Raw genomic sequence first — 24,798 nt, 5'->3', positions numbered from 1 at the left:
TGCCTTAGATAAGAGGGAAAAATTTGACACTGAATACTAAATAATGCAGCTGATATTTTTGTTTTTCAGATGTGATTTTATCAATAATTATTAACGTATAATTTTGCAAAATAGCATTAAAATGTTATTTACATTAATGAACCTAAGTGTGGTAACTTAGCATTATCTTTAACTTTCCAATACATAATATAATAGTAAAATAATGTTACATCTAATTCAATTTAAGTTAATAAATGGAATTAAATTAGGGAAACCGAATCTTTAAGTCAGAAAAATTAGTGAGTTATACATCACTTCTTTTTTACTAACCTTGCAAAAGAAGGCCCATGAAGATTCACAGGCCTTGTTTTGTGGATTAGTATTTTGTCTCTTCAGTGATGGATCACAGGTGCATTAAAAAATGTGTTATCATTATCCTTATAGCATCATTCCATTTAAGATCATGTCCAGAGCTGAGGATTAAAAGCTTTAATTGGGCCTTTGTCTGTAAGGTTGATGGATCTTTGTACAGATGAAGTTATGAATAGAGCAACATTATGTAGAAATATACTTATTTCTGATAGCTGGGACATCATAAAGTAAAATATGGAAGATGAACTCCTTTCCAAGCAGATGCCTTTCATTCTTGGCAATATTCATGGCAATCAGGTGTAGGTTTTATTTTAATTACGGTTGTAATTTTATTTGTTAAGTGAAATCAATAAATAGGGTTATATGTTATTTGGTTATATTACAAAATCTTCTGAAGAGTACATGTAATGTCCAGAATACAGTTCATTAAAAGAAAGAGTACACTGCTTTTAGAACAAAAGAAAAGAAAATTAAATTTTGTCATGGAAAGTGTCGATGTTTCTGGCATATGTGGATGGTAGAAATTGTGCTTAGAGAGTGGATTTACAAGGGAAAACTCAAGTAGTGTACTATGTATGCTATTCTGCTAAAATTGTGTATGATAAAATGTGATATCACTTAGTTTTTTCTTCCTTTTTTTAAATAAAATATGTCGCCATAATTTTTTAAAAATGAATGTTGTCGCCATGTGACTATGAAAGAAAGGACGTAGTTTTTCTGTCTTCAATATGTAGACACATATCATAGATTCATTATAGTTTGTTTCTTAAAAAAAAGAAAAACAATCTTGATTGTTAAAATCCAAATAATGAATATAAATAGATATATTGTATGAAATAAAAAAAAAACTTTATTGCAAATTTTTGGCCATGCATGGGCAACTTTAGTGCTAGCAGAATACAGAGACATAATAACATACAAAATAGAATATTTTAAGTTAAATATAGACAAAACAGTTGATGTGACATATGGTAATACACATAAAGAACTTTGTTTGAAATACCATTCGAGTCCAATATAAATTAGAGAAAAGGTAATTATATACAAATATACATACATATTTATATGCAGTGAGTTACACGATATCCAACTCTATTTCCAGAATTGGATTGTTAGGATGGGGCAAGAAGTTGGTGATATATAGATAATCAGTGAGATGCGAATAACAAACAGTGAAAAAAAAAATCTGTTTCACACATTTTCAGTGTTAGGTAAGGATCCAGTATTTAGATAATTAGTAAAATTGTAAAATATCACACTTGTCTGATATTTGTTAGGGAGTATGATATTTGAGTAACTACTATAACTGCATAAAGGACATACAATGATTGTTTTTTTTGTATGATAAGTCAGGGTTTGAAAGATTGGATGTCATTAACTCATAAAATAGGGGGGGGTCCCAGTAATTTTGGGTGTATATTAAAATTATTTCCACAATAACTGAAAAGTTTGCATCTGTCTTTTCTGTTTAAATTTGGTTGGCAAGAGTAACCTCATTGCAAAGAAAGTATTTTATGGAGGACTTTTATTTTGCTTCTCTGAAATCTATAATTGGAAGAAATTCATTTTTTCCCCCTATGTTAAGTCATGCCATTCATTCTCCCATCAAAACATTGTATACCTCTACTGCATTAGTGTTGTGGTTGGGCAAAGGTCCAGATAATCTGGAAAGCCTGATATTATTGGTCTCTATCAAGCATATTATTTTTTTGCCAATTTTAAGCCACTTTAGGCTTTCACTAAGTAAGTCAGTGGTCTCACACTGAGTGGTGAAAATCATCTACCACAAAATGACAATCATGCTAAAGTGGAATTTAAACACCACGAAACATTATTATTATTAACTGGTAATTAGTTTACGGAATTAACAATGCATATAAAGTATATTAATTAAAGGTAACTTTAATGAATAACTTCTATATTTCGGCGATGTCATGTTGCCGTCTTCAGGAACATAAAGATATGGTATGTGCACGCAGGCACTAACAAAAGCAAACGAGGAAGAAAGCAAGCAACTAATATTGTTCCTAAAGTCCTAATGGTGCCCTCTGGCGGGCTAAATTGGTTGTCTTGGCAGTTGGGCTGAAGTTCTCATAATGTAAGTCTCCCAAATTTGGGATAGTTTCATGCACCCAAATTTGTTGAAGTTAGGAACGTTTTTTTAGAGCTGCAGATGATTCCTTGAATAATCTTTCGTATTTAAACTTGCTGCGGTGTATTATTTTTGTTTTCTTCCAACGAATTCTATGGTGGGTATCTAAGGCATGGTCTGCCAGCCCAGAGCGGCTGTACGGGTGAAACTGGATGTAGTCTTGGTGTTCTGAAATCCTGATATTTCTTGTTCTGCCTGTTTGGCCAAAGTAGGACAATTTGCAGCTGCAAGGGACCTGGTATACACCAGGTAGGTCTAGGGAAAGTGGTTGGTCTTTGGTAGAGCGGATAAGGGATGCCAACTTTTTATATGGGTCTGTAACAGGAAGTAAGGTCATATTTTTTGAGGATATTGGTTATTTTCTCAGAGGTGCCCTGGATGTAGGGGATGGTGATTGATTTGGTGTGATCTTTCTTGTGGAGGGGAGGGGGGTTGTGGTTTACTGGTTTTAGTATTTTTTGGGGTTATAGCCATTGGCTAAGAAAGTGTTGAGAATGTGGTTTAGTTCAGTAGTTAGGGCGGGCCTTTTCATCTGAGCAGATTAATTTTGCCCTGTTATATAACCCCATATTGTTGTGAGGGGAGGGGGATTGCTGGTGAATGTATCTGCCAGTATGGGTGGGTTTTCTGTAAACAGAGAAAACCAAAAATCCATCAAGCTGGTGGGTGATTAAAGTGTCTAGGAACGGGAGGGTGTTGTTTTCCTCTTTTTCTAAGGTGAACTGGACTCTGGGGTGTTGGTTGTTTAAGTGTGTTAGGAAGGATTGGAGTGAGTCTGAGCCATGTGGCCAAATAGCATCCACATGGCTCAGACTCAAAAAAAACACATCATCCACGTAACGAAGCCAAATAGTGGGTTTTTGTGGGGCGGAGTTTAAGGCTTTCTCTTCAAAGGTCTCCATAAAGAAATTGGCCAAGGAAAGTTTGGTTTTCGTTTCGTTTGGCAAGGAAAGTTCTACAAACAGATAGAGGGGACAGCCATGGGTTCACCACTTTCCCCACTCTTGGCCAATTTCTTTATGGAGACCTTTGAAGAGAAAGCCTTAAACTCCGCCCCACAAAAACCCACTATTTGGCTTCGTTACGTGGATGATGTGTTTGCTATTTGGCCACATGGCTCAGACTCACTCCAATCCTTTCTAACACACTTAAACAACCAACACCCCAGAGTCCAGTTCACCTTAGAAAAAGAGGAAAACAACACCCTCCCCTTCCTAGACACTTTAATCACCAGCCAGCTTGATGGATCTTTGGTTTTCTCTGTTTACAGAAAACCCACCCATACTGGCAGATACATTCACCAGCAATCCCCCCCCCTCACAACAATATGGGGTTATAAAAACACTATATAACAGGGCAAAATTAATCTGCTCAGATGAAAAGGCCCTAACTACTGAACTAAACCACATCCTCAACACTTTCTTAGCCAATGGCTATAACCCCAAAAAAATCCAAAAAATACTAAAACCAGTAAACCACAACCCCCCCCCCCTCCACAAGAGAGATTACACCAAATCTATCACCATCCCCTACATCCAGGGCACCTCTGAGAAAATAACCAATATCCTCAAAAAATATGACCTTACTTCCTGTTACAGACCCATATAAAAAGTTGGCATCCCTTATCCGCTCTACCAAAGACAACCACTTCCCCTAGACCTATCTGGTGTATACCAGGTCCCTTGCAGCTGCAAATTGTCCTACTTTGGCCATACAGGCAGAACAACAAATATCAGGATTTCAGAACACCAAGACTACATCCAGTTTCACCAGTACAGCCGCTCTGGGCTGGCAGACCATGCCTTAGATACCCACCATAGAATTTGTTGGAAGAAAACAAAAATAATATACTGCAGCAAGTTTAAATACGAAAGATTATTCAAGGAATCATCAGCAGCTCTAAAAAACGTTCCTAACCTCAACAAATTTGGGTGCATGAAACTATCCCAAATTTGGGAGACTTACATTATGAGAACTTCAGCCCAACTGCCAAGACAACCAAATTAGCCCACCAGAGGGCACCATTAGGACTTTAGGAACAATATTAGTTGCTTGCTTTCTTCCTCATTTGCTTTTGTTAGTGCCTGCGTGCACATACCATATCTTTATGTTCCTGAAGATGGCAACGTGACGTTGCCGAAATATAGAAGTTATTCATTAAAGTTACCTTTAATTAATATACTTTATATGCATTGTTAATTCCGTAAACTAATTACCAGTTATGTATGACCAACGTATAAGCCTTGCTACTAGAATTATTATTATTATTCAGGCCTCCATGGAGTCAAAAGACTGATCGTGGGAGGTCCTTCCTAAGAAACACAAAGTCTATCAAGACCCATCAAGGGGGGTCCCCCCCCTGAGAAACACAAAGTCTATCATACCACTCATTGACCGTTCTCGCTCTCACCACTCCATCAGGCAATGCATTCCATAGTTAAGAAAGTAAAGACATTGTCTATAGGTAACAAGGCATACTGATACTTGACTTGCTAGATTTATAGTATAGTAAGTATCTACCTACCTTTTATTATTAATTTATATTCATTCCACTTGAAAGATTGTAAACCTTTTATGACTGGGACTCACAATGAGGAAACCATGTAGGGTGGGTGATCTTCCATCAGATGAAGAAATTCATCTATCATCTAAAGACATTCATAGACATTCATGCCCATAGCAGTATTTAAACTTATGGTTTGATTAAAGAAACTCAAGAAATTCATGGCTTGCTATTTGGAAAGTGAATTCTAACATTGGCTGGGTGGCTTGTTTGTTATGCAAGCCCCCCCCCCCCTTGTTTTTTTTTTTTTATTAGGGAACCAGAATGAAAAGGAAAAAAAAAAAAAAAAGTAGTTACTGGAAGGAACAACTTTATACTCATCAGAATTGAAGATACTGATACCGATTACACTGATAGTGTAAGAAGTTGTAGAACTATTAAAGAAGTTATTTACAGAAACATACTGTTATTTTTATAAAGAAATTACAACACAGAAAATATTAATTAGAATAATTTAATTAATATTTCAAATATTTAGACAAAGCCAAATTGCCATCGTTGGTAAACAATGAACAAACTGATATGTGCATGCAAGCACTATGGGAAGGCAGCAACAAAGGGTGGGCTTAAAGTCCTAACTAGTGTCCTCCAGTGAGCTGGATTGGATATTCTTTACCATTGGTCTCATGTTCTAAGAATGAGTACTTCCCGAATTTGAGGTTTGGATGGTTTCTTAATACTGTGGAGATTCCATGAGAAGTTTCTCATATTTATATTTGCTATGGTGGAATAAAGTGACTTTTTTTCTAGCATATCCAGTAGTGGGTGTTGTCGAAAGTTTGGTCTACAAGTCCTGAGTGGACATAGTGGTGGAACTGGATGTAATCCTTGTGCTTAGCAATTCTGATGTTGGCTGTCATCCCTGTTTGGCCATAGTAGGGATGACAGCCAAACAGCAGGGTACCTGATAAAAACTTGGCAGCTCCAGGAACTCTGGTTGATCTTTGATGAGCAAATAATGGATGTTAATTACTTATATAGTCTGTAAATGTTACAAGGTTTTTTTTATTTTTTTTATTTACATCTTCATCAGCTGTTGCTCTTCCCAGTTTTTCTGTTGTTAGCAAACAAACGGATATTTCTCCTTAAACTATTGTCTAGGTTATTGATATACAAATTAAATAACAGCTCATGTACAGAGCCCAGCAGTACTCCATAGTTACCTGCCTTCTCCTTGATTCAGTTCCTTCATATTCTACTCCTTGATGTCTATCCGTCTCTATTTGCTCCAACTTATATAACAGACTTCCATGTATCCTGTTGAATGCCTTTGCAAAAGTCGAGCATTATCATTGTATGGCTATTTCATTTTTTCAACTCAGTTGTCACTATGTTATAGAAAAAGTGAGTAAATTACTGAGGCAAGACTTGTCCCCTCACAAAACTATGCTGCCCCAGTGTAGTGTTATAACTCTGTTCACCCATTTCTGAATTCTGTCTTTTACTAACTTTCTAATAAATATTCTTGTTCTTGAAGTTTCCTTTATACAGTGAAACATTTTGCTCTCTTTCCATTTGTCCTACTCTGCTCCTATTCCTTTTTGCAAATCTTCTGATATCATTAACAAACCCTTCCATCTCCATCCTGTTCATTCCTTCTGTCCTCTCCAAAATTGTTAAATCACTTGCATCTTCCATCAACCAAGCCTCACTAATTTTATTATCTTTTTTGACCAAGTGAACTAATCAGTGCCAAAAAACACCTGTCCCTTATTCCAGATGCTTCTGGCATTAATACGAGTATATAAACTGCGGAATTCCCTTTGATCCTCAAACTTGCAGAGCTACATTCAGCATCCTTTCATTATTTTCCCACCTTACTCGCCTTGAAAATGCTTGCAGACACATTTGCCTTCATCCTGCCCCTAGTTTCAAATAGACTATATGTACTTCTGAACTATCATTGAACAACACTTTCTGCAGGCAGCTAACTCCATATTCATTCAAATGCAAACCATCAGCACAAATATATGCCTTAGGTCCATTGAGCTCACTCTCTACAACCACAAACTGCACATTATTCCTTCTCAATTCACCTCTATTATTCCATGGTAGCAGATTCACAGTGTTGATTCTCTCACTCTTCTTATTCTCTTGTACCAGGAACTGTCTCACATCTTCTTAAATCTACACTTGTCACCTGCCAAAATAATAATAATCTGTTTCACCTTCTCTGCATTCTAACAGACTTGCTAACACCCTAAAAATTTGCTCCAGGGAAACACAGTTTTGAACTGTCTTCAAGCACTCTTCTTATCTTGGCATTTCCATATAGAACTGTAGGAAAATTTTTCTTGTAGGGGAGACCTACACAACATCAGATATGGAAATGAATTCCAAATCTGTAGAAATATTCTGAGAAAATTTGGAGAAAAATGCAGTGCTAATAATAATAATGATAATTGCCTATTTAATCCAATAATAAAGAGACCAAAGATGAAAGATTTTTCAGGCCTTCAATAAAATAAATGGAACAGTGGTATCCAGATGATGAAATTTATTGCTCACATAAGGACAATCACAGACATTCATGCCCATGGTGGGATTTGAACCCACAGCCTGTTTGGGTGGAGAGTACATTCGCTAACCACTTGGCTAACCAGGCTGTATAGAAACAGTTTGGAATGGTAGGCTGTTCCAAAAAAACACAATTATCAGACAAAATTACACTGGCCCAAGGCCAGTGTATTTTGTCTAATAATTGCATGTGTTCTTCTGGCCAGTATGACTATTTTTCAGGATGAAAAACCCAAGTTTTCTGGAAGACCATAAGAACACAACTGTTTGTGTTCTTATGGTCTTTGAAGAAAATTGCACATTAAAATACCTATAGAAGAGACCCAGGCAAAACAGAATACAGGAAAACCTCGCTTAATGCGATTAATCAATCCTTGAGTTAGTGTGTGCTAAGTGAAATCGCATTAAGCGAATACAATAAACAATGGTGGTAATTATAATTCATCCATCAGTTAACGTAATTTTGGGAAAAAAATTACCGTATAAGTTATACTAGAGGATAAAATCATTAAAGTTAATAAAAATCAATTGTTTAAAATTTTATTTAACGTCTAAACATTTGATTGAGTTGAATCGTACTCAATTTTTGTGTCTTGTCATGCAATTTGCGATAGCTTTATCAAGATTTCAGCGGATTTCGAAGCTTCGTTCCATATGAAGATCAGCATTAAACAAAATTTCCTTAGTAGGCTATGTGATTGAAAATTAGCTCAAGTGTTTTGCAGTTATCTTCTTAGTCGTAACATTCTTTTCTTGTTAGCACTCCTTATCATCTTCTTCTTCATGTGCACGCTGTCCTTCTAGTTGAAGGACAAAAGTTGAAGGACAAAACAGTTGAAGTTGAAGGACAAAACAGTTAAGCGATACTCGCTTAACTGTTTTGAATGGGAATCGAGCAAGTTTTTTACATCTTAATTATCCAGTTCATTAAATCCAAGTTCGTTTCCAATTATGATGATTTCTTCAATAATGTTAGATTTAGATTTTGCGCACGATAAACTAACATAGGCTTGAGTTTAAAGCCTATGCATTGCCCCCTAATAAAAGCTTAAAAATAAAAATAAAAGGCGTTCTTTAGATACTTTGTATCCTGGTTGAGATGCTTCAGTTTTAGCTAGGAAAGTTTTTGTTGGCATATGCTTCCAAAAGAGACCAATGTCATCCACGTTGAATATTTGCCAATCGCCATAATCACCCTCCTGAATTATCCTTTGCAATTCTTCAGGAAACTTGGCAGCAGAATCTTTATCAGCACTAGCAGATTTCCCAGTTATTCTTATGTTATGCAGTCCTGCTCGATTTTTAAAACGGTCAAACCATCCTAAACTCCCAGTAAAGCTTTCATATTCCTCTTGAAATTTGGTCTCTTTCAGTGAGGTAAAAATATTGAGAGCTTTTGCCTGAATATTCCCTATACTAAGAGGTATTCTTTTTTGGTTATAATCCTCAATCCAGAGTGATAGAAGATGCTCCATCTCGATCATTAAATGACTTCTATTTCAGGTGATCTGCATGCTTAAAGAACAAGTAGCAACTTTCCTTGTTCTTTGTATTCTTTGCTCTTATTTAATATAGTTCAAACTGTAGACATGCTGTATCCCAGGTCTCACACAGTCATTGTATTACTAGCTCACTTTCATGTCTCTTAATGACTTCCAGCTTTTTCGCTCACTGCAGATGGACGAGAAAAAATTTCACGTAACATAAAAAAATTGCGTTAGCTGATTAATCATTCACTTAAAGCGGGAAACAGTATCATTTCACTCAATCGTGCTAACTGATTATTGCATATCGAACTTGCGTTAAGCGAGATTTTCCTGTATATATGAACAAGAGAGAGTGTGGTTGGAGGAACTGTAAAATGTGATCTGTAAAATGTGAACACTATATCAAAATGCAAAATGTGAGAAGAGAGAGAGAATCATCAGTTAATCAAGATTGCTCTCTTCTGGATAGTGTCAGTTTTTGTCCCCCCCCCCCCCCCCCAAAAAAAAAAAAAAAAAATCTGTGTCAATATTCCAAGGTTGAATGGATTTGAAATTTATGCATTTTTAGCAGTTGTACAGGTGAGAAGTAGTATCTTGAACAGAAAAGTACACTTAAAGAAATTATAACTAAGATGTTTATACCAGGAAAGAAGAGAAATCTGATCATGTTTGGAGAAGGAATGAGTGAAGCGAGATTTTTCATATAAGAAATAAACAGGACACTGTTTTGGTATCATAGAAGTTCTTCCCCACTAAAAAATAGCAAGATCACAATTTAAGGTATTTTGTATGGAAGATCTTAAGGCTTTTAATGCTTGTGCACTGCAATGGTTGTCATGTGAAGAAATGAGACAAGTTCATTTATGAACTTGTCTCATTTCTCCAGGGCTTTGCACTCTTCAGAGAAGAGTGCAGAGCCCTGGGATAGACCAGCACTCATGGGGAAATCTGAGAAAAGAGAGCCATCAACCATGACATGTAGTGAATAACCAGAAAAGTCACTAACTACATGTCGTAGTTGATGGTCTGTGTTTTACTCTTTAGGTCACTAAATGGTGGAAGATAGACCAATAAAATGTTAGTTCTTGTTGAGTAGGCTTCTTGCTGGACTTGATCAGTTGCCCTAGAAATGTCAAGAGCAGCCACATGAGTTTCTCCAAGCCCTTCCTTGGCATTTTGTCTAAAGGTGATGGCTATGAGATGTGTGATTTTCTATGTTATTTTTGAGATAATGCAAGATCAACTGGACTACAGTTTGTGGGCTGACAAACTCTTTTGGAATGGGCTGAATATAGGCTAATTTCCATACTTTAGGGTAGATGTTAGTTGAATGTGAAAGATTGAAAGGTGTGTGTGTGGGGGGGGGGGTGGTAGAATGAGTGTGATTTCTGGATACAGATGTATTCTATTTTATTTATTTATTTATGGCTAAGCTAAGCTCTTCAGGATTTTTCCGATGTAAGACTATAAAGGCATGCAGTGAACAGTTCTTCTTTGTGTTGGTCATCATTCCAAGAATTGGAAGAGAGAGAGAGAGAGATGTCTTGTGTTACTTACCAAAGCACCATCTAGATATGAGAGAAGTGGAAACATTGATAGGCAAAGCTGTGCTAAGTTGCTTTTTTGAAAGACCAGAAGGCTTAGCTGCCATTTGAACAGAAATCTTTCTGTTCACATGGCAACTAAGTTTAATTTAGTCCTTTCAACATCAGATTTTAAAACTGTTGTAAGCTGCAGCATAGGCTGAGTGTGAAGCTGGAGTTTTGTTCACAAATCATTTGTGATATGTTGAATTTTTTCTTGGATAGTCATTGCACACATCTTAGAGAACCAAGGCATGGATAATGGATGGGAATAGGGAATAAAGGCCCTTATTCCAGTAAGAATTATTTCTGTTATGCAGTGCGAACAAGTGTTTAGATGAGGGGAACAGTAATCGGATCATGGAAAGGATGAGTGGAAGTTTGCAGAAGTCATCCCATTTATTACCTTTGTAATGCTGAAGAAATATGACTGGGTAAGGGTTGCATAATATTATGAACTGAGGTACCAAGAGGAGAATTGACAACTACCACTCAACTACCAAACCCAAACGAACTAAATTATAAATAGATGTTATATAAAATATAACTAACTTATATTTTGCTGGTTATGAAGTTAGGAATAATGTCCAGCACCTAAGCCCGTCGATTTGACTGATATCCATCACTTATTTAGAAAGCAAGCTTGTCAAGAAAGGATCAAGGGTTGTTAGCAGGGTGGTGAGGATTATTTAGTATTTTGGTGGGTGGATGGACTCTCTTGTGTTAGTTTTTTGCAAATAGCTCAACATCCCTATCAGCTCGATCAGTGGACTTGTAGAGGGGAAGCCGTTTTGATTTGTGAAACCAGTATGAATTGGCCCTAAAGGAGATGACCTAGCTGTTTGGGAAATTCTACTGTCGAAAATGAAGATTTAGATCAGGTAATCAGAGTGATTAGAGTTCCTATCAAATTTGGAGAGTGATAGAGAGAGAGAGCAGGTCTTTATGTAGAATATACTTTCCATTGATATCTTCTGATATTGATTATATCAGAAGATTGATTATATCAGAAATAATATGAACTATATAATTATAGTTCATATTATTTTATTTATTAGACTGTGAAAAACTATCAGAAAAAAATATTAATTTGTTTTAGCTTTAATTCTTTTTGTAATAATTTATCTTTGGAACAAAGAGTGTGAGCGTAGTTGATTAATGTTTCATAATACTTAGTGGGGGGGGGGGGTGGGGGGGGGGGGGGGTGGGGGGGGGGGGGGGTGGGGGGGGGGGGGGGTGGGGGGGGGGGGGGGTGGGGGGGGGGGGGGGTGGGGGGGGGGGGGGGTGGGGGGGGGGGGGGGTGGGGGGGGGGGGGGGTGGGGGGGGGGGGGGGTGGGGGGGGGGGGGGGTGGGGGGGGGGGGGGGTGGGGGGGGGGGGGGGTGGGGGGGGGGGGGGGTGGGGGGGGGGGGGGGTGGGGGGGGGGGGGGGTGGGGGGGGGGGGGGGTGGGGGGGGGGGGGGGTGGGGGGGGGGGGGGGTGGGGGGGGGGGGGGGTGGGGGGGGGGGGGGGTGGGGGGGGGGGGGGGTGGGGGGGGGGGGGGGTGGGGGGGGGGGGGGGTGGGGGGGGGGGGGGGTGGGGGGGGGGGGGGGTGGGGGGGGGGGGGGGTGGGGGGGGGGGGGGGTGGGGGGGGGGGGGGGTGGGGGGGGGGGGGGGTGGGGGGGGGGGGGGGTGGGGGGGATCAGAAACTACCTTAGTCAGTTGCCTCTGGACCCTTTCCAACGTTTCTTTGTCTTTTTGAAAACCAGGTGATCAAATCTGTGCACAATAGTTCATATGTGGCCTAATCAAGGCCTTATACAATGGAACAAGAATTTCCTTACTTCTGCAAGTCAGTGTCCTCAACATCATTCCCAGAATTGTGTTGTCCTTACAATTTTGACAATGTATCCTTAAATTTTAGATCCTCATCCACCAACACCTGCAAGATCTCTTATTTCGTCTACCTTCAACAACATATTCCCACCAAGTGTAAATTCTACATCCCATCTAAGTTTCCCAAATTTTAAAACCTCACATTTTGCAACATTGAACTGGCATCCCCACTCTCGTGCCCACTCACTCAATCCATTCAAGTTCTTGTAAGGCCAGAACATCTGCTCTACTCCTCATAGTTCATCCCAACTTTTCATCATCTGCAAACAACTGAATATCCCCATCTAAATCTTCTCTAATATCATTAACATACAGGTTAAACAGCAATGGCCCTAAAACAGATCCCTGAGACACACCATTAGTGACATTCCTATTCTGGGATATTGATCCCCCCCCCCATATACAACTTGCTGATACCTATCAGATAGCCAATCTCCAATCAAATGCACTAGTCTATATTAAACAAATATGTCAAGTCAGATGCCAACTCCCTGGCACATTCCTTCCAAATATGTGGTGATATATTATCAAGTCCCACAGCCTTAGTAACATCAAGTTTGCTCACTTCTCCATATACATCTTACTTACAGTCAGTCTCTCCTCCTTATCATCAACTGCTTTCAGACTTTCCATGATGTCACATTCATAAGAATGAAAGACCTTTATGAACTGCTCATTCAATCATTCAATATCTCAACTATATCCACTGCAGCAATTGTTCTTATACCATTTTCTCCAATCAATGTCATCCTTCATTAATTTTTTTTTTTTTTTTGCTGGCTACATTTCAAAAGAACTCCCTAGGATTCTTTGTGGCTTCATTTGCTAACTGCCACTCATACTGTACTTTTGCTACCCTTACCAACCAAGTCACCCTCCTTGCCTGTTCTTTGTAATCCTCATGGAATTGATTATTACCACTCCTCTTATGTTGCCTCCATAATGCCTTTTCTCTCTCTGTATCATTTGCTTCATCTCTTCATTCATCCATTTCACGCCCACCTTATTTAACCTTCTGATCCTTGGAGTACATATAGACATTGCTTCCTTCTACTAGATAGTTCTTGAATATCACCCAAGCAGCATTGATATCCTTTCCAGCCAACTCCTCATTCCATACTATGCCTGCGAGCTGTCTCCTGAGCTTCTCATAATCACCAGCTTTGTAGTTCCACATATACATTCTCCTCACAGAGATCCTCATACTGCTGTCAACCACCAAGGTAATCACTTCATGGTCACTCTCACCAGCTGGAAGGTGATTTGACACATGATTTATGGTAACATCCTCTGATGAGATGATCAAATCCAAGACCCTCAATCTGCATGTGCTCTCGGTTACATACTGCCTGTAGTTGTCCCTCGAAAACTTGAGAAACTCATTTTCTTTACTTCCAATTGCTATCTCATCATCCCAGTCTATATTGCCATAATTAAAATCACCCATAACGATCACCCCTTTTCTTATTTGCTTGGCTAACTTTCATTGGCTAATTTGATTTTTTATTTCATGGTCATTACCATCCACATTACCAGGTCTTATAACAACAACAAGCAAAGTTTTGTTCTATTCACATCTATCTCATGCCATACTGCCTGAAAATCACTTTCCTCTTGCATCTCTACCCTTTCTCATTTGCCTTGTTTCTTATACTTCTAGCATTTGTATTATGGACATAACCCTTTCTCTGTCATCAGTAGTACCCCCCCCCCTCTCTTTTTATCCTTTCTATCTTCACAAAACACATCAAGCCCTTCCATCTCTATTCCTGTCAGGATGTCATCCTCATCCAACCATTGTCTCACTTATTCCAACAATTTTTAGGTGAGACTCAATTAATGCAACCATTTCATTTGCTTTCTTTCTTACACTTCTAGCATTTATATACGAACATAACAGCTCATTCCTGGATCTATAACAGCTGATACCGCTTATTAGATGTGACTTCTCTATACTTAACTCAAGCCATTTCTTTTTCTTCTTATTCATCTTAGAACCTTCTTGAAATCCAACTGTTTTCTCTTGATCCCAGGTTATCCCATTCTACACATGCATTCACATCCTCTTGGAGCATCAACCTTCCTCGTGCTGTGTTCCCCCTGTCCACCCTGAGCCTCCCCATTTGCATATTTTGTTTTGAAAAGCTAGAAAAAAAAGTGTTCTGAGCTTTAGAAGATAAAAGTTTGTTTATTAGGATTATACAATTACAAGCAGATATCATTATGATAACACTTAAAATGGTGGTGTTTAGTAAAAAATAGTTTTCCTCCTATCTAGATTTAAATCTGGTAAAGAAGTTAAGAAGAAGACTACTATTTGGGGATTACGCTCCAGAGTTCCCCCACCTGTTCCAGCAGTTGTCCTTCCTGAAACTGGTCGTGTAACATCTGATGTATTAAGTAAGATCAAAGCAAAAAGAAGGAAATCGAAATCTGGTATCAAGGCTGATAGGTAAAGTTAAGTTGACTAAATTTTTTCCCTACCATATATGATGATTTAAGAGTAAATATGTCAATTAATAATACTAGAGTCTATGTGTGGCTGATTCAAAAAAAAAAGTTAGCAAACCTTTGCATTTAAATTAAACTAGTATTTCAGAAACAGTAATTCTCAATATAAGCCATAATCTTGATTTAAAGATCAAATAACCTGTTTTTGTCAACTTGAGGCCTCTAAAACAATCACCACACTTAATGATGTTCTCTTTCACATACATCTTGCTCCAGCAGAATTTGCACTTAAATGTTTATTAAACAATTTAGCTCATAATTCCCTATTTAAAGGTGCACCTTTAAACAAAATCACTAATTGAATTAGCAAAACAGCATTGTTGTTACCATCAGCTCAGCTAACACCATTTATTCCCTTATAGGGAGTAGGCAAGGTCATTTTAGCTGTATCTAACTTTTGGAGACTGAGCAGGCAGTTCAATCTGCCAGTAGCCAGTCAGAGATAGCTGGAAGACTATCACTAATTATAAGCACCATCCAGTGAAGAGATGACCGACAAGCATCACTATCTTGTGGTCCCTAACTTTAACATAATATGTTATTGTCTGATGGCATGAATTCTACAGTCAATTTTCTTGAGTTTCCAGGAACAAAAAAACCGAGTTTCCAGGAGAAAAAACTTGCCTGTGTCAGAGGTTGACTAACTCAGGAACCAGTCAAAGAAAGGCTTAGAAAAAAATTCCTCCAGGCAGCAACTAGAATTGAACCTAGTCCTATCATTGGCTGGCCAAAACTGAGGAAGAAAATGTCATTTCCACTGAGCTACCCAGGCCTTTGTTGTTGCTATGCTATAATTACTCACTGAGATTTCTGTTCAATTTCTGTTTATTTTAAATATCATGCAGTAATACCATTATCTTGATTAATATGACTATAAATCAAGTGCAGTAAAACACCCACCTGTAATAGATATTTTTATTATATGTAGCTGCTCTGAGTCAGTTCATTCACAGAATTTTCCCTCTATCAAGCTTCGTTAGATAAACTAAAACAAAACCTCATTACCAGTGCCAAAGAATGAACAAAGATGGACTGGCAGTTTGGGATTTAGTCAACAAAATTATATTCTTATTGGCTTGGACCACAATGTAAAGTAATGGTACAATATGACAGAATTTCATGCTGGCTGTGGTGTTGCCTGGTTAAACAAGGTGCCTATTATTCTTGTCAGGGAATCAGGGCAAACAGTGCAAAGTCAGCTACTGGAACAAATTCAGCAACACATCCCAACTCAACATTAGCAGAATTCAAGATTGGTATTGTCAATTAAGAAGCATCAATGGAAAAGAAATGGAACTTGCAGGACTTATTTGTGCCTATGGTCCCGCAGAAGGTTCTACTAAGGAAGAAGTGGAGGAATTTTGAGGCATTAGAGAAGGCATCTGATACAATTAAAAAGGAAAAGTCAGTCATTGTTGGAGACCTAAACAGCAAGTGTAGGAAATGATTCCGATTCATGTAGAAATGTTTGAGGAAAATTTGGAGAAAAGAGCAACGCTAATAATAATGGTAGGTGCCTGCTAGATTTCTGTTCAGGACATGGACTAGTTATTACTAATATCATGTTCCAGCATGAAAATGTGCACAAATTCACATGGAGAGAAGATGAAAGAAATAAGAAAATTCTCATTGACTGTGAACCAGTGGGAAAATACCCATCAATGTGAGTATTTTCTCCCTATTTAGTTTTGAGCATAATATTGAATTTCATATTCAAAAGAAGAGTGTGTAAGAAAGTTTTATAATGAATGAAAGTTGAGCAGCTTTCAGACGTGAACTGTAGACTCAAATACACAAACATCATTCAAGCATGATGTTTGTGTATTTGAAAAAAAAAAAAAAAAATGAAAGTTTGAGAGCGAGAACCAAACCTTGGAGATTCAGTGGCAAACCCTGAAGAAAATATTGATTAATTCAAACCAGAGGCCTATGTGATGAGGTTTTCTGTAATGATAGAAAAATCAGAACTCCATGGCGGACTCGGGAAGTTAGAGGCCTGTCATGGAAAAGAAGAAAGCATATCAAAAGTTCCTGGCAAGTAAGTCAGCTTGTGCTCTTAGGGAATATAGAGAAAAATGTAAGAGAGCTATGTGAAAGTAGCTAAACAAAAGTCATGGAAGACAGGTAAGAATATAGAAAATGTATATCAGGAAGGGGACAAAATATTCTGGGAGTGATTGAAAAAGCTCAGAAATGCAGGAAAGAATACCATAAAAGGAATCAGAGATGATAAAGGTGACATGAAAACTGATTATAAAGACATTCTAGATGTCTGGAGTACTTTGAAAGATTGCTAAATGAAACATGCAATGTCAGCATGGCAGTAGTAGAAAACTATCAACTGGAATGCAGTCTGGAATATATATCCATATTTGAAGTAGAAAAGCCATGAAAAATCTGAATGTGGAAAGTCAGCTGGAATATATGAAATCCAACCAGAAATGTCCAAATATGGAAGTATAAAAGTTTTACAGTTGCTGTAAAACTTTTATACAATTCAATATAATTCAGATGGCCTGGTCAGAGAGTGGAATTCCAGTTGATGGGAATAGAGCTCTTATAGTATCCACTGTAAAAAAGGGAAATAAAACAATTTGAGAATTACAGAGGTATTTCCCTACCGAGTGTTCCTAGTAAGATTTATGCAAGTATTCTTGAGAAATGGCTAAGAGAAAGTTTGTGAAAAACAAGCTGGATTCAGGTCAAATAAAGGTTGTCAGGGTCAGATTTTCACTTTAAGACAAATAGTTGAGAAATCTTGGGAATATAACAAAGATTCGTGTTTAATTTTTTTTTTTTTTTTTTTTTTTTTTTTTTTTGTCTTTTTAGATTTGGAAAAAGCATATGACAAGGTGCCAAGAGTAAAGCTCTTCAGAACATTACAGTTATATGGTGTAAATGTGACATTGTTTGATATAAATCAAGCAATAATATCGATAACAACAGTTAGAATTAAAGGTGGTACAGAAAGATGGTTCGAAATTAAATCAGGTGTGTGACAAGAGTTCATATTATCTCCACTGTCATTCATTATTTATATGGATCACATTATGAAAAAAAAGTTGTATTATATCTGATATCAAAACTGGAGATGTTAATCTTACTCTTTACTTTACTGCAGATGATATTATACTTCTGAATAAATCAGGTACAAATCTTCAAGATTCCATGACTAAATTGAATAACTGTTGTAATAAATTTGGTTGAAAATCAGCACTAAAAAGACAAACATAATGAAAATAGACAGAAGGATTGAAAATGTCAACTGTATCCTGAATGGTGAATCTATAGAATAAATAAAACATTTCAGCTGTTTAGTGCAATTTTTGGTGAAGATGGCAAATTTAATATGCAAATAGAAAACAGAATTAGTGAAGCTGGTATAGTAGGAAGTCAATTGAATAAATTTATATGGAATAAGAGAGAAATTTGTCGAAATACTAAATTAACTGTATACAAGACAGTGTTCAAACCAATTGTAACTTATGATTCTGACAGCTGGATTAGAAATACATGATCAAAGACTGGAGACCACAGATATGAGAGTTCTGAGAAATATTAGTTGACTGAACAGATGGCATCAATGGCAGTATTATATTAAAAATGGGGATATTAGGAAAGAACTTGTCATTGTTAGCATTCAGGAATGTGTTAGCAGAGCTAGTCTCAAATGTTATGGTCACTTAAACAAATGGGAGAGGAACAAGTGTCCTTTGCCAGATTGGTAGGAAAAAGATCCAGAAGAAAACCAAGATGTAGGTGATTGATACAATAAAAATGCCTTAGAAGACAGAAATATAAGATCTGATAATGTTAGTCTTGACAGATAACAGATTAATTTGGAGGAAAATTGTTGATGAGAGGGTGGTAATGGTGTTACATTTTCATATGATACTATCATATTATCCTGTAAACCCCCCCCCCCAGTGCATATCAAGAGTTTGGTGGTGATAATATTAAAAAAAATTCTAAAAGTGATTATGAAAACATTTTTGATAATTTATTTTAAAAAAGTTTAGTATCAAATTTATGGGATGATATGAAAAGGTTGCAGGTACATGCAAATAAGAAGTGTGAGAAAATGGGGGTTGAGTCTGTTGCTATTGTATGACAGAGGCAAGGTGAGACAGAGCTGTGATTGCGAACGAGTCAGTGCACAGATTGTGCACAAGGAATGTGAGGAGTTAGTGGGTATGTGGAATGAGTTTGATGAAAGAGTTGCATTTGAATGGATATGGTGGTCAGGAGTCTTGAGAAAGTGTTGTTCAGAAGTACTGAGTCAGGGAAACTAGAATGTTTGGGGGCAGGGACACAGGTGTGCATGAGTTCAAGCAACCTAGAGGTTAGTAAGTGGGAGAATGATTGTATGATGCTGAATGTAGCTCCCTAGGTTCTTAACTTTGGTGAACTAAGCAACACAAGGTGTAAGGGTGGTTGTAGGATCAAGGGAGTATTGCAGTTTATGTATACTAATGCCAGAAGTATTTGGAGTAAGGGCGAGGAGTTTTTAACAATGGTTAGCTCCTCTTAGCCAAAAGTTATAGGTATTAATGAGACTTGGTTGACCAAGGATGATATAGTCATGGGAACAGGATGGGGAAACGAGTTTGAGTCAGCTTTCAGCAGTGCCATGGCATAAGAATTTTGAGGTGAGAGGTGGTGGTGCAGGGATGTTTGAAGAAAGCAGTATCAGACTGTAGACTGTATATGATTAAGCAGGAGTTTCAGGCAGAGAAAACGTTGTGGGGAAATATAAAGAAAAAGGGGATCAGCATGCCCATGTTCAATATAAGGGATAGGCAAGAAGGTTAACTGTATGGTAAGGAAGGCCAAAGCTAATTATGAGGGAAAGCTAGCTGACGAGGTCAAAAGAAATCCTCGAGTTCTTTTGCTATGTGGCAAGTAAAAGAAGGAATGACTATGGAAAGATCACTTTAAAAAGTACTGAATGAGCAAGTAACAGAAGCAAACAAATAGTTCAATTATGGAGTGATAATTTTGCAAAGGTGTACCATCTAGGTGGTGTTGCAATGCATGATCTGATGTGGCATTGACTGATGGAATAATAGAGGCTGAAGAAATGGAGGTGATTAGAATATACAGTCCTCAATGCAAACATGGCCATGGGATTAGATGGCATATTGGCCCATATATTATGAGAATGTGCAAGGGAATTATCAGCTTCTCTGACCAAGCTGTTTAATTTAAGCAGCTTGGTACTAGAAAGGTGCTGATAGAATGGAAATAGTGCAAAAATAGTCTCAATGCATAAAGGAGGCTCTAAGAAAGAAGTAGCGAATTCCACAGAATTCCACCTCTGTTGCATAAATTGAGGCAAATAGGGGTGGATGTGAATCTGGTGATTTGGATTAGAGGGCAGCTGATGGACAGATATCAAAGAGTGGTTTATGGAGGAGTTGAGTCCAGGAGAAGGCAGGCGACTAGTGGTAAACCACAGAGCTTAGTACTCGGTTGTCTGTTGTTTAATTTGCTATTTGCTGATGATACAAAAATGCAAAAACTGGGAGTGATAGTAAATGACAGTGATGTAGAGATCCTGCAGATGAATTAAATAGACTAGCAGTATGGGCAAAGGTAAATGGCTGCCCGTTTAATGTAGCCAGTTGTAAAGTGATACACTTTGATGGAACTGAACTGCAGGAAGCTGATGAGGCCAGGGACTTGGAGGTGATTGGGCACCAGAGTTGATGTTGAGAGGGATATTTCAAAGGTAGCTTAAACAGCACATCAGATTACATGGTTGTTGAAGAAAACACTAAGAAACAGGGATAGAGAAATTATTGTTCCCCTTTATAAGGGCTTTAATAAGGCCGTATCTGGACTACTGTATGCAGATCTGATGACATGGATTTCATGGTGATGAAGAAGTGGTGTAGAGGACCCAGAGGTGAGTGATAAAGATTGTAGCAGTTCTATGGAATGCTCCATATGATAATAGATTGAAGGTCTGTGGTCTTCAAAAACTAGCTAATAGGAAAAAAAAAAAAGAGGAGACATGATAGAAGTATATAAGCTATTAAAGGGGTTTTTATAGGATTTTCACCAAAGATTTTTTTTTTTTTTTCAGTATGTGGTAGGAACAGAAAGAATGAAGGATCATCCATGGAAATTGTGTACAGGTATGGTTAGCAAGGGTGTTAGGACTAGATTATTTGCTTGGATGGTGGTGAATGGATGGAATGGGTTGTCAGAGGTGGTGGTTAGTCCATCAGTGAATGAGTTTAAGGAGAGGTATGATAGGTATTGTGTGAATAATAGATCTCTCGCAATGATCCTTCTGACTCCATGGAGATACCTGCATCATCATAATAAGAATAACAATAAAATCATGATTTTTAGATGTGTTTAAACAGGTAATTCCTAGACCAAATAATTTTGTAGAAATTTGGTATCCTTACAAAAATTTATTGAGCCTAATTAGCTCAGTTGTTGCTTCAAAAGCAAAGCAACAAAATGTGACATTATTATATATTTCAAAAAGTAATTCTGCTGCATGGCATTTAGTACAATTTGAGATTTTGGATGTGTACTAGAACATTTCCACATAATTCAGTTTTGCTTTTTATTGACGAAATGATTGAGACTGATAAGAATTCAGTGGTTAGATGAAATTAAAATCTAGCATTTAGGCTTGCCATTAAAAATTGAAATTGAAATGATTGCAAGTCATTTCAGTTTTAGTTTTAGTCAGACCATTTATAGTTGCAAAATTAGGCAAAACAAAAATGGGATGAACTTTGTGACACTCTCAGGATTTTCATTAAAATTTATTCAGTCATTTCAATTTTTTATATGAGTATGATCATTTTACTGCAAAATTAGGCAAAACGAAATTATGTCTATCAAGTAGATGTTGTGATAATGAATGGTATCACTTAGAAGAATGCTATTACAAAGTGCATCATTTTATGGTTGCCTAGTCATTTCTTAACTTTTTTTTTTATGAAAGTTTAAGGTGGCCAAATAGTGACTCCTGTATTTCTAAGCTTCTTTTCCTTGGTCTGATTACTGTTTCTGCTCTTCCTATCCAAATATCTTCTCCAACCATGTAACTTTACTGGAATGAGGGTCTTCGTTTTCCACTCCACTTCCAGCTACTGACTTTCTTCAAGCCATGGTTCTCTAAAAAAAATGTGCCTTTGTTGTCCAAGATAAAAATTCAACATGTATTCAGTGGCTCTAGTCCAAAACTCCAGCTTCTCCCTCAGCCTACAATATGACCTGAAACAAATAGAACAAAATCATCAAAGCCAGTGCAGCTTTGTAAGGGGTGAGGGAGTCAGAGTGTAATAAGCTTGCCTCCTACTCAAATGGCAGTCATGCCTTCTGTTCCCTCACTGTGGTTTCGGCATAACTTCTGTTCCTCTTTGTTTATATTTGTCTCACATCCTAATAATACTTTTCTTAATTTTGGGCCCATACATGAGAGGTTATTTGGTCAACCAATCTCTTGTGTATGGTACTAATAGCACATTAGTACTGTGTATAGGAAGAGGTTTGGAAAAGGTGGAACTTGTTCATGTTAGATTTGAAGGCCTGTGCATTATATTCCTTGGGAAACACATGGGAGGAGGAGGCTGTTCCAGAGTAACAGCAGCAGGAATGAAGGAGGAAGAGAAACTTGTTCTCTGAGTATGAAGTTGGACTGTGAAGGGATGCACTTGTTTCAATGACTTTGGTAGAGAGAAAGAGAATTATTGATGCTAGTTTTGATGAATATTTATCATGGAAATATTTATAGAAGATGCATGCAGTAAATGCCTGTGTGAGAGTAGTTGGAGTGAGTTGGTAAGAGATGAATCATTTATCAGTCCGATTGCTCTCTTCTGTATTGCGTCAAGTATTTTTAGGGAGCTCATGGGGAGGGCCAGCACCCTAGATGTCTGAGCAGTACTCAATGGATGGGCAAATTTGTAATTTGTATAGGTTTAATAAAAGTAATGCTTTAAGTGAAAGAAGAATCCTAAATTTTTTGGATGCCAAGGAGGCAGTGGTTGTAATGTGTTTATGCCAGGAGAGGCTTGATGTCGAGGTAATTCCAAGATGAGAAACCTCATCTTGCCTAGGGATTTGGGTGTTGTCAAAGGTTAGGCTTGGAGAATATTGATTTTTTTTGTGGGAAATAAGGCAGAACTGTGTTTTCACACATTGAAATTGACAAGGTTATCTGAGCCCCATCGAAGAGTGGTTTGAATATCAGAATTTAGGTTTTCAGTAGTTATTGCTTTGAAGGTTGTGGTTGTTTGTTTAGTGCAAGGTTTTGTCACGTGAGAAGGAGGAATGTAGTGTACTGTCATCTGCAAAACCGTGTATCAGATTGATGTCAACTGGAGCAGGTCATTGATATATAGAAGAAAGAGTGCCCCAACATTAGTTACATAGTCAGAAGATAAGGAACCATCCATTATCACACATAATGTGTGTCCAGTGAGAAAACTAGCAACCCAGTTGCAAAAGTCACAGGAAAGACCAAATGATGGGAGCTTACTTAATAGACCTTTATGATAGACCTTTGTCAGAAGCCTGGAGATCTTGAGTGCAACCATTTGGGATTCACCAAATCTTTCCATTGCACTTATCCAAAGATCGGTGACATAGGTGAGCAGATCCCCTGTTGAACAGCACTGGCAGAATCCATACTGACTATCGTTTATTAGTTAAGTATTTTCAAGTAGAGTAAGAGGTTGGGTATTCATTGTTTTCTCTCCATTACTTTGAAGAGAACTGAAGTGGGAGAGATTGGGTGGTATGGTAAAGATTTGTCACCCTTTTTGGGAATAGATGGTACATGGGCTAATTTCCACAGTGTAGGGTAGATGCCATTGGAGTAAGAAAGCATATAGAGGCAACATAGAATAGCTCTGGAGTGCATATCTTCAGGACAACTGGAGGAATGCTCTCTGGGCCACTTTGGCAACATCACCTAAAGATAAGGCAAACTCTTGTATAGATGATGGACTGATCGCAGCATGCATCCTCTGATCTTCCAGGAAAGATTAGAAAACATCGGAAAAATCCTCAGTGAAAATAATAATAATTTTCCTCTTCTTGGTATTATCTCTCCAGTTGTGCTAAAACTTGTGCTCCAAAATTTACACCCATTCTCTATTGCCTATATACACTGCCATACTCATCTGACAATTGCCTAACAGCACATAAGTAAGCCATGAGCTTTCCTTAAGGTCAACTATCAAACTTATGTCCCATTGCCCTCATCTCAGTACTCTCAAAAATTATGGGGAGGGTCATGGGTCATCAACAAGCAGCTTCTTCACTACCTTGAAGATTTATCAGTTAATTAGTATTCACTAACACGGATTCTGCCATTTTCATTCTACAGCAGATCTCTTACCAACCTTATCCTCCTTTAGACATATTCTATAGCAATATTTGGAGAAACTCTTATGGGTCACCCTTGATATTTCCATGGCATTTGATCTTGTGTAGCATCAAAGTCTTCTTACCAAGCTACCACTTGTGGCCTTCCTCTTGCTCTTTGTGATTGGATTTATTAGTTTCCTTGCTGGTTGTTCATTGCACATCATGATAACTGGCTTCCTCTCATCAGATTCCTTTATCAATGTTGGAGTACTAAGGATTCCATCCTCTTGTCCATGCTCTTCCTCCTATACCTCGGTGATCTTCTCTCTCACTCTAACCTCAAATCCCATTCATATTTTACCGATGACATCACTCTGCATTCCTGCTCTTCATTCAAGATGTCTTATAGTGCTTTAATGA

The 24,798-nt window shown here is 37.8% G+C and overlaps 1 protein-coding gene across 1 annotated transcript in view; it reads left to right on the top strand.

The window, feature by feature from the left end:
- The first annotated feature begins 495 nt into the window (after positions 1-495).
- The window catches only part of LOC150104098 (PHD finger protein 19-like), a 57,252-nt gene continuing 32,949 nt past the window's right edge, over positions 496-24,798 (top strand). Inside the window, exons 1-2 of the mRNA XM_090396399.1 lie at positions 496-578; positions 14,804-14,977. Coding sequence (XP_090252525.1) covers positions 496-578; positions 14,804-14,977 — 257 coding nt within the window. The remainder of the gene's footprint in view (positions 579-14,803; positions 14,978-24,798) is intronic.

The sequence above is a fragment of the Typopeltis vanoorti genome, chromosome 8, assembly GCF_054136105.1.
Source record: "Typopeltis vanoorti isolate ZY-2024b chromosome 8, IOZ_Tvanoo_1.0, whole genome shotgun sequence".
NCBI classification, from domain to species: domain Eukaryota; kingdom Metazoa; phylum Arthropoda; class Arachnida; order Uropygi; family Thelyphonidae; genus Typopeltis; species Typopeltis vanoorti.
This window is presented reverse-complemented; position numbering and strand designations above follow the sequence as displayed.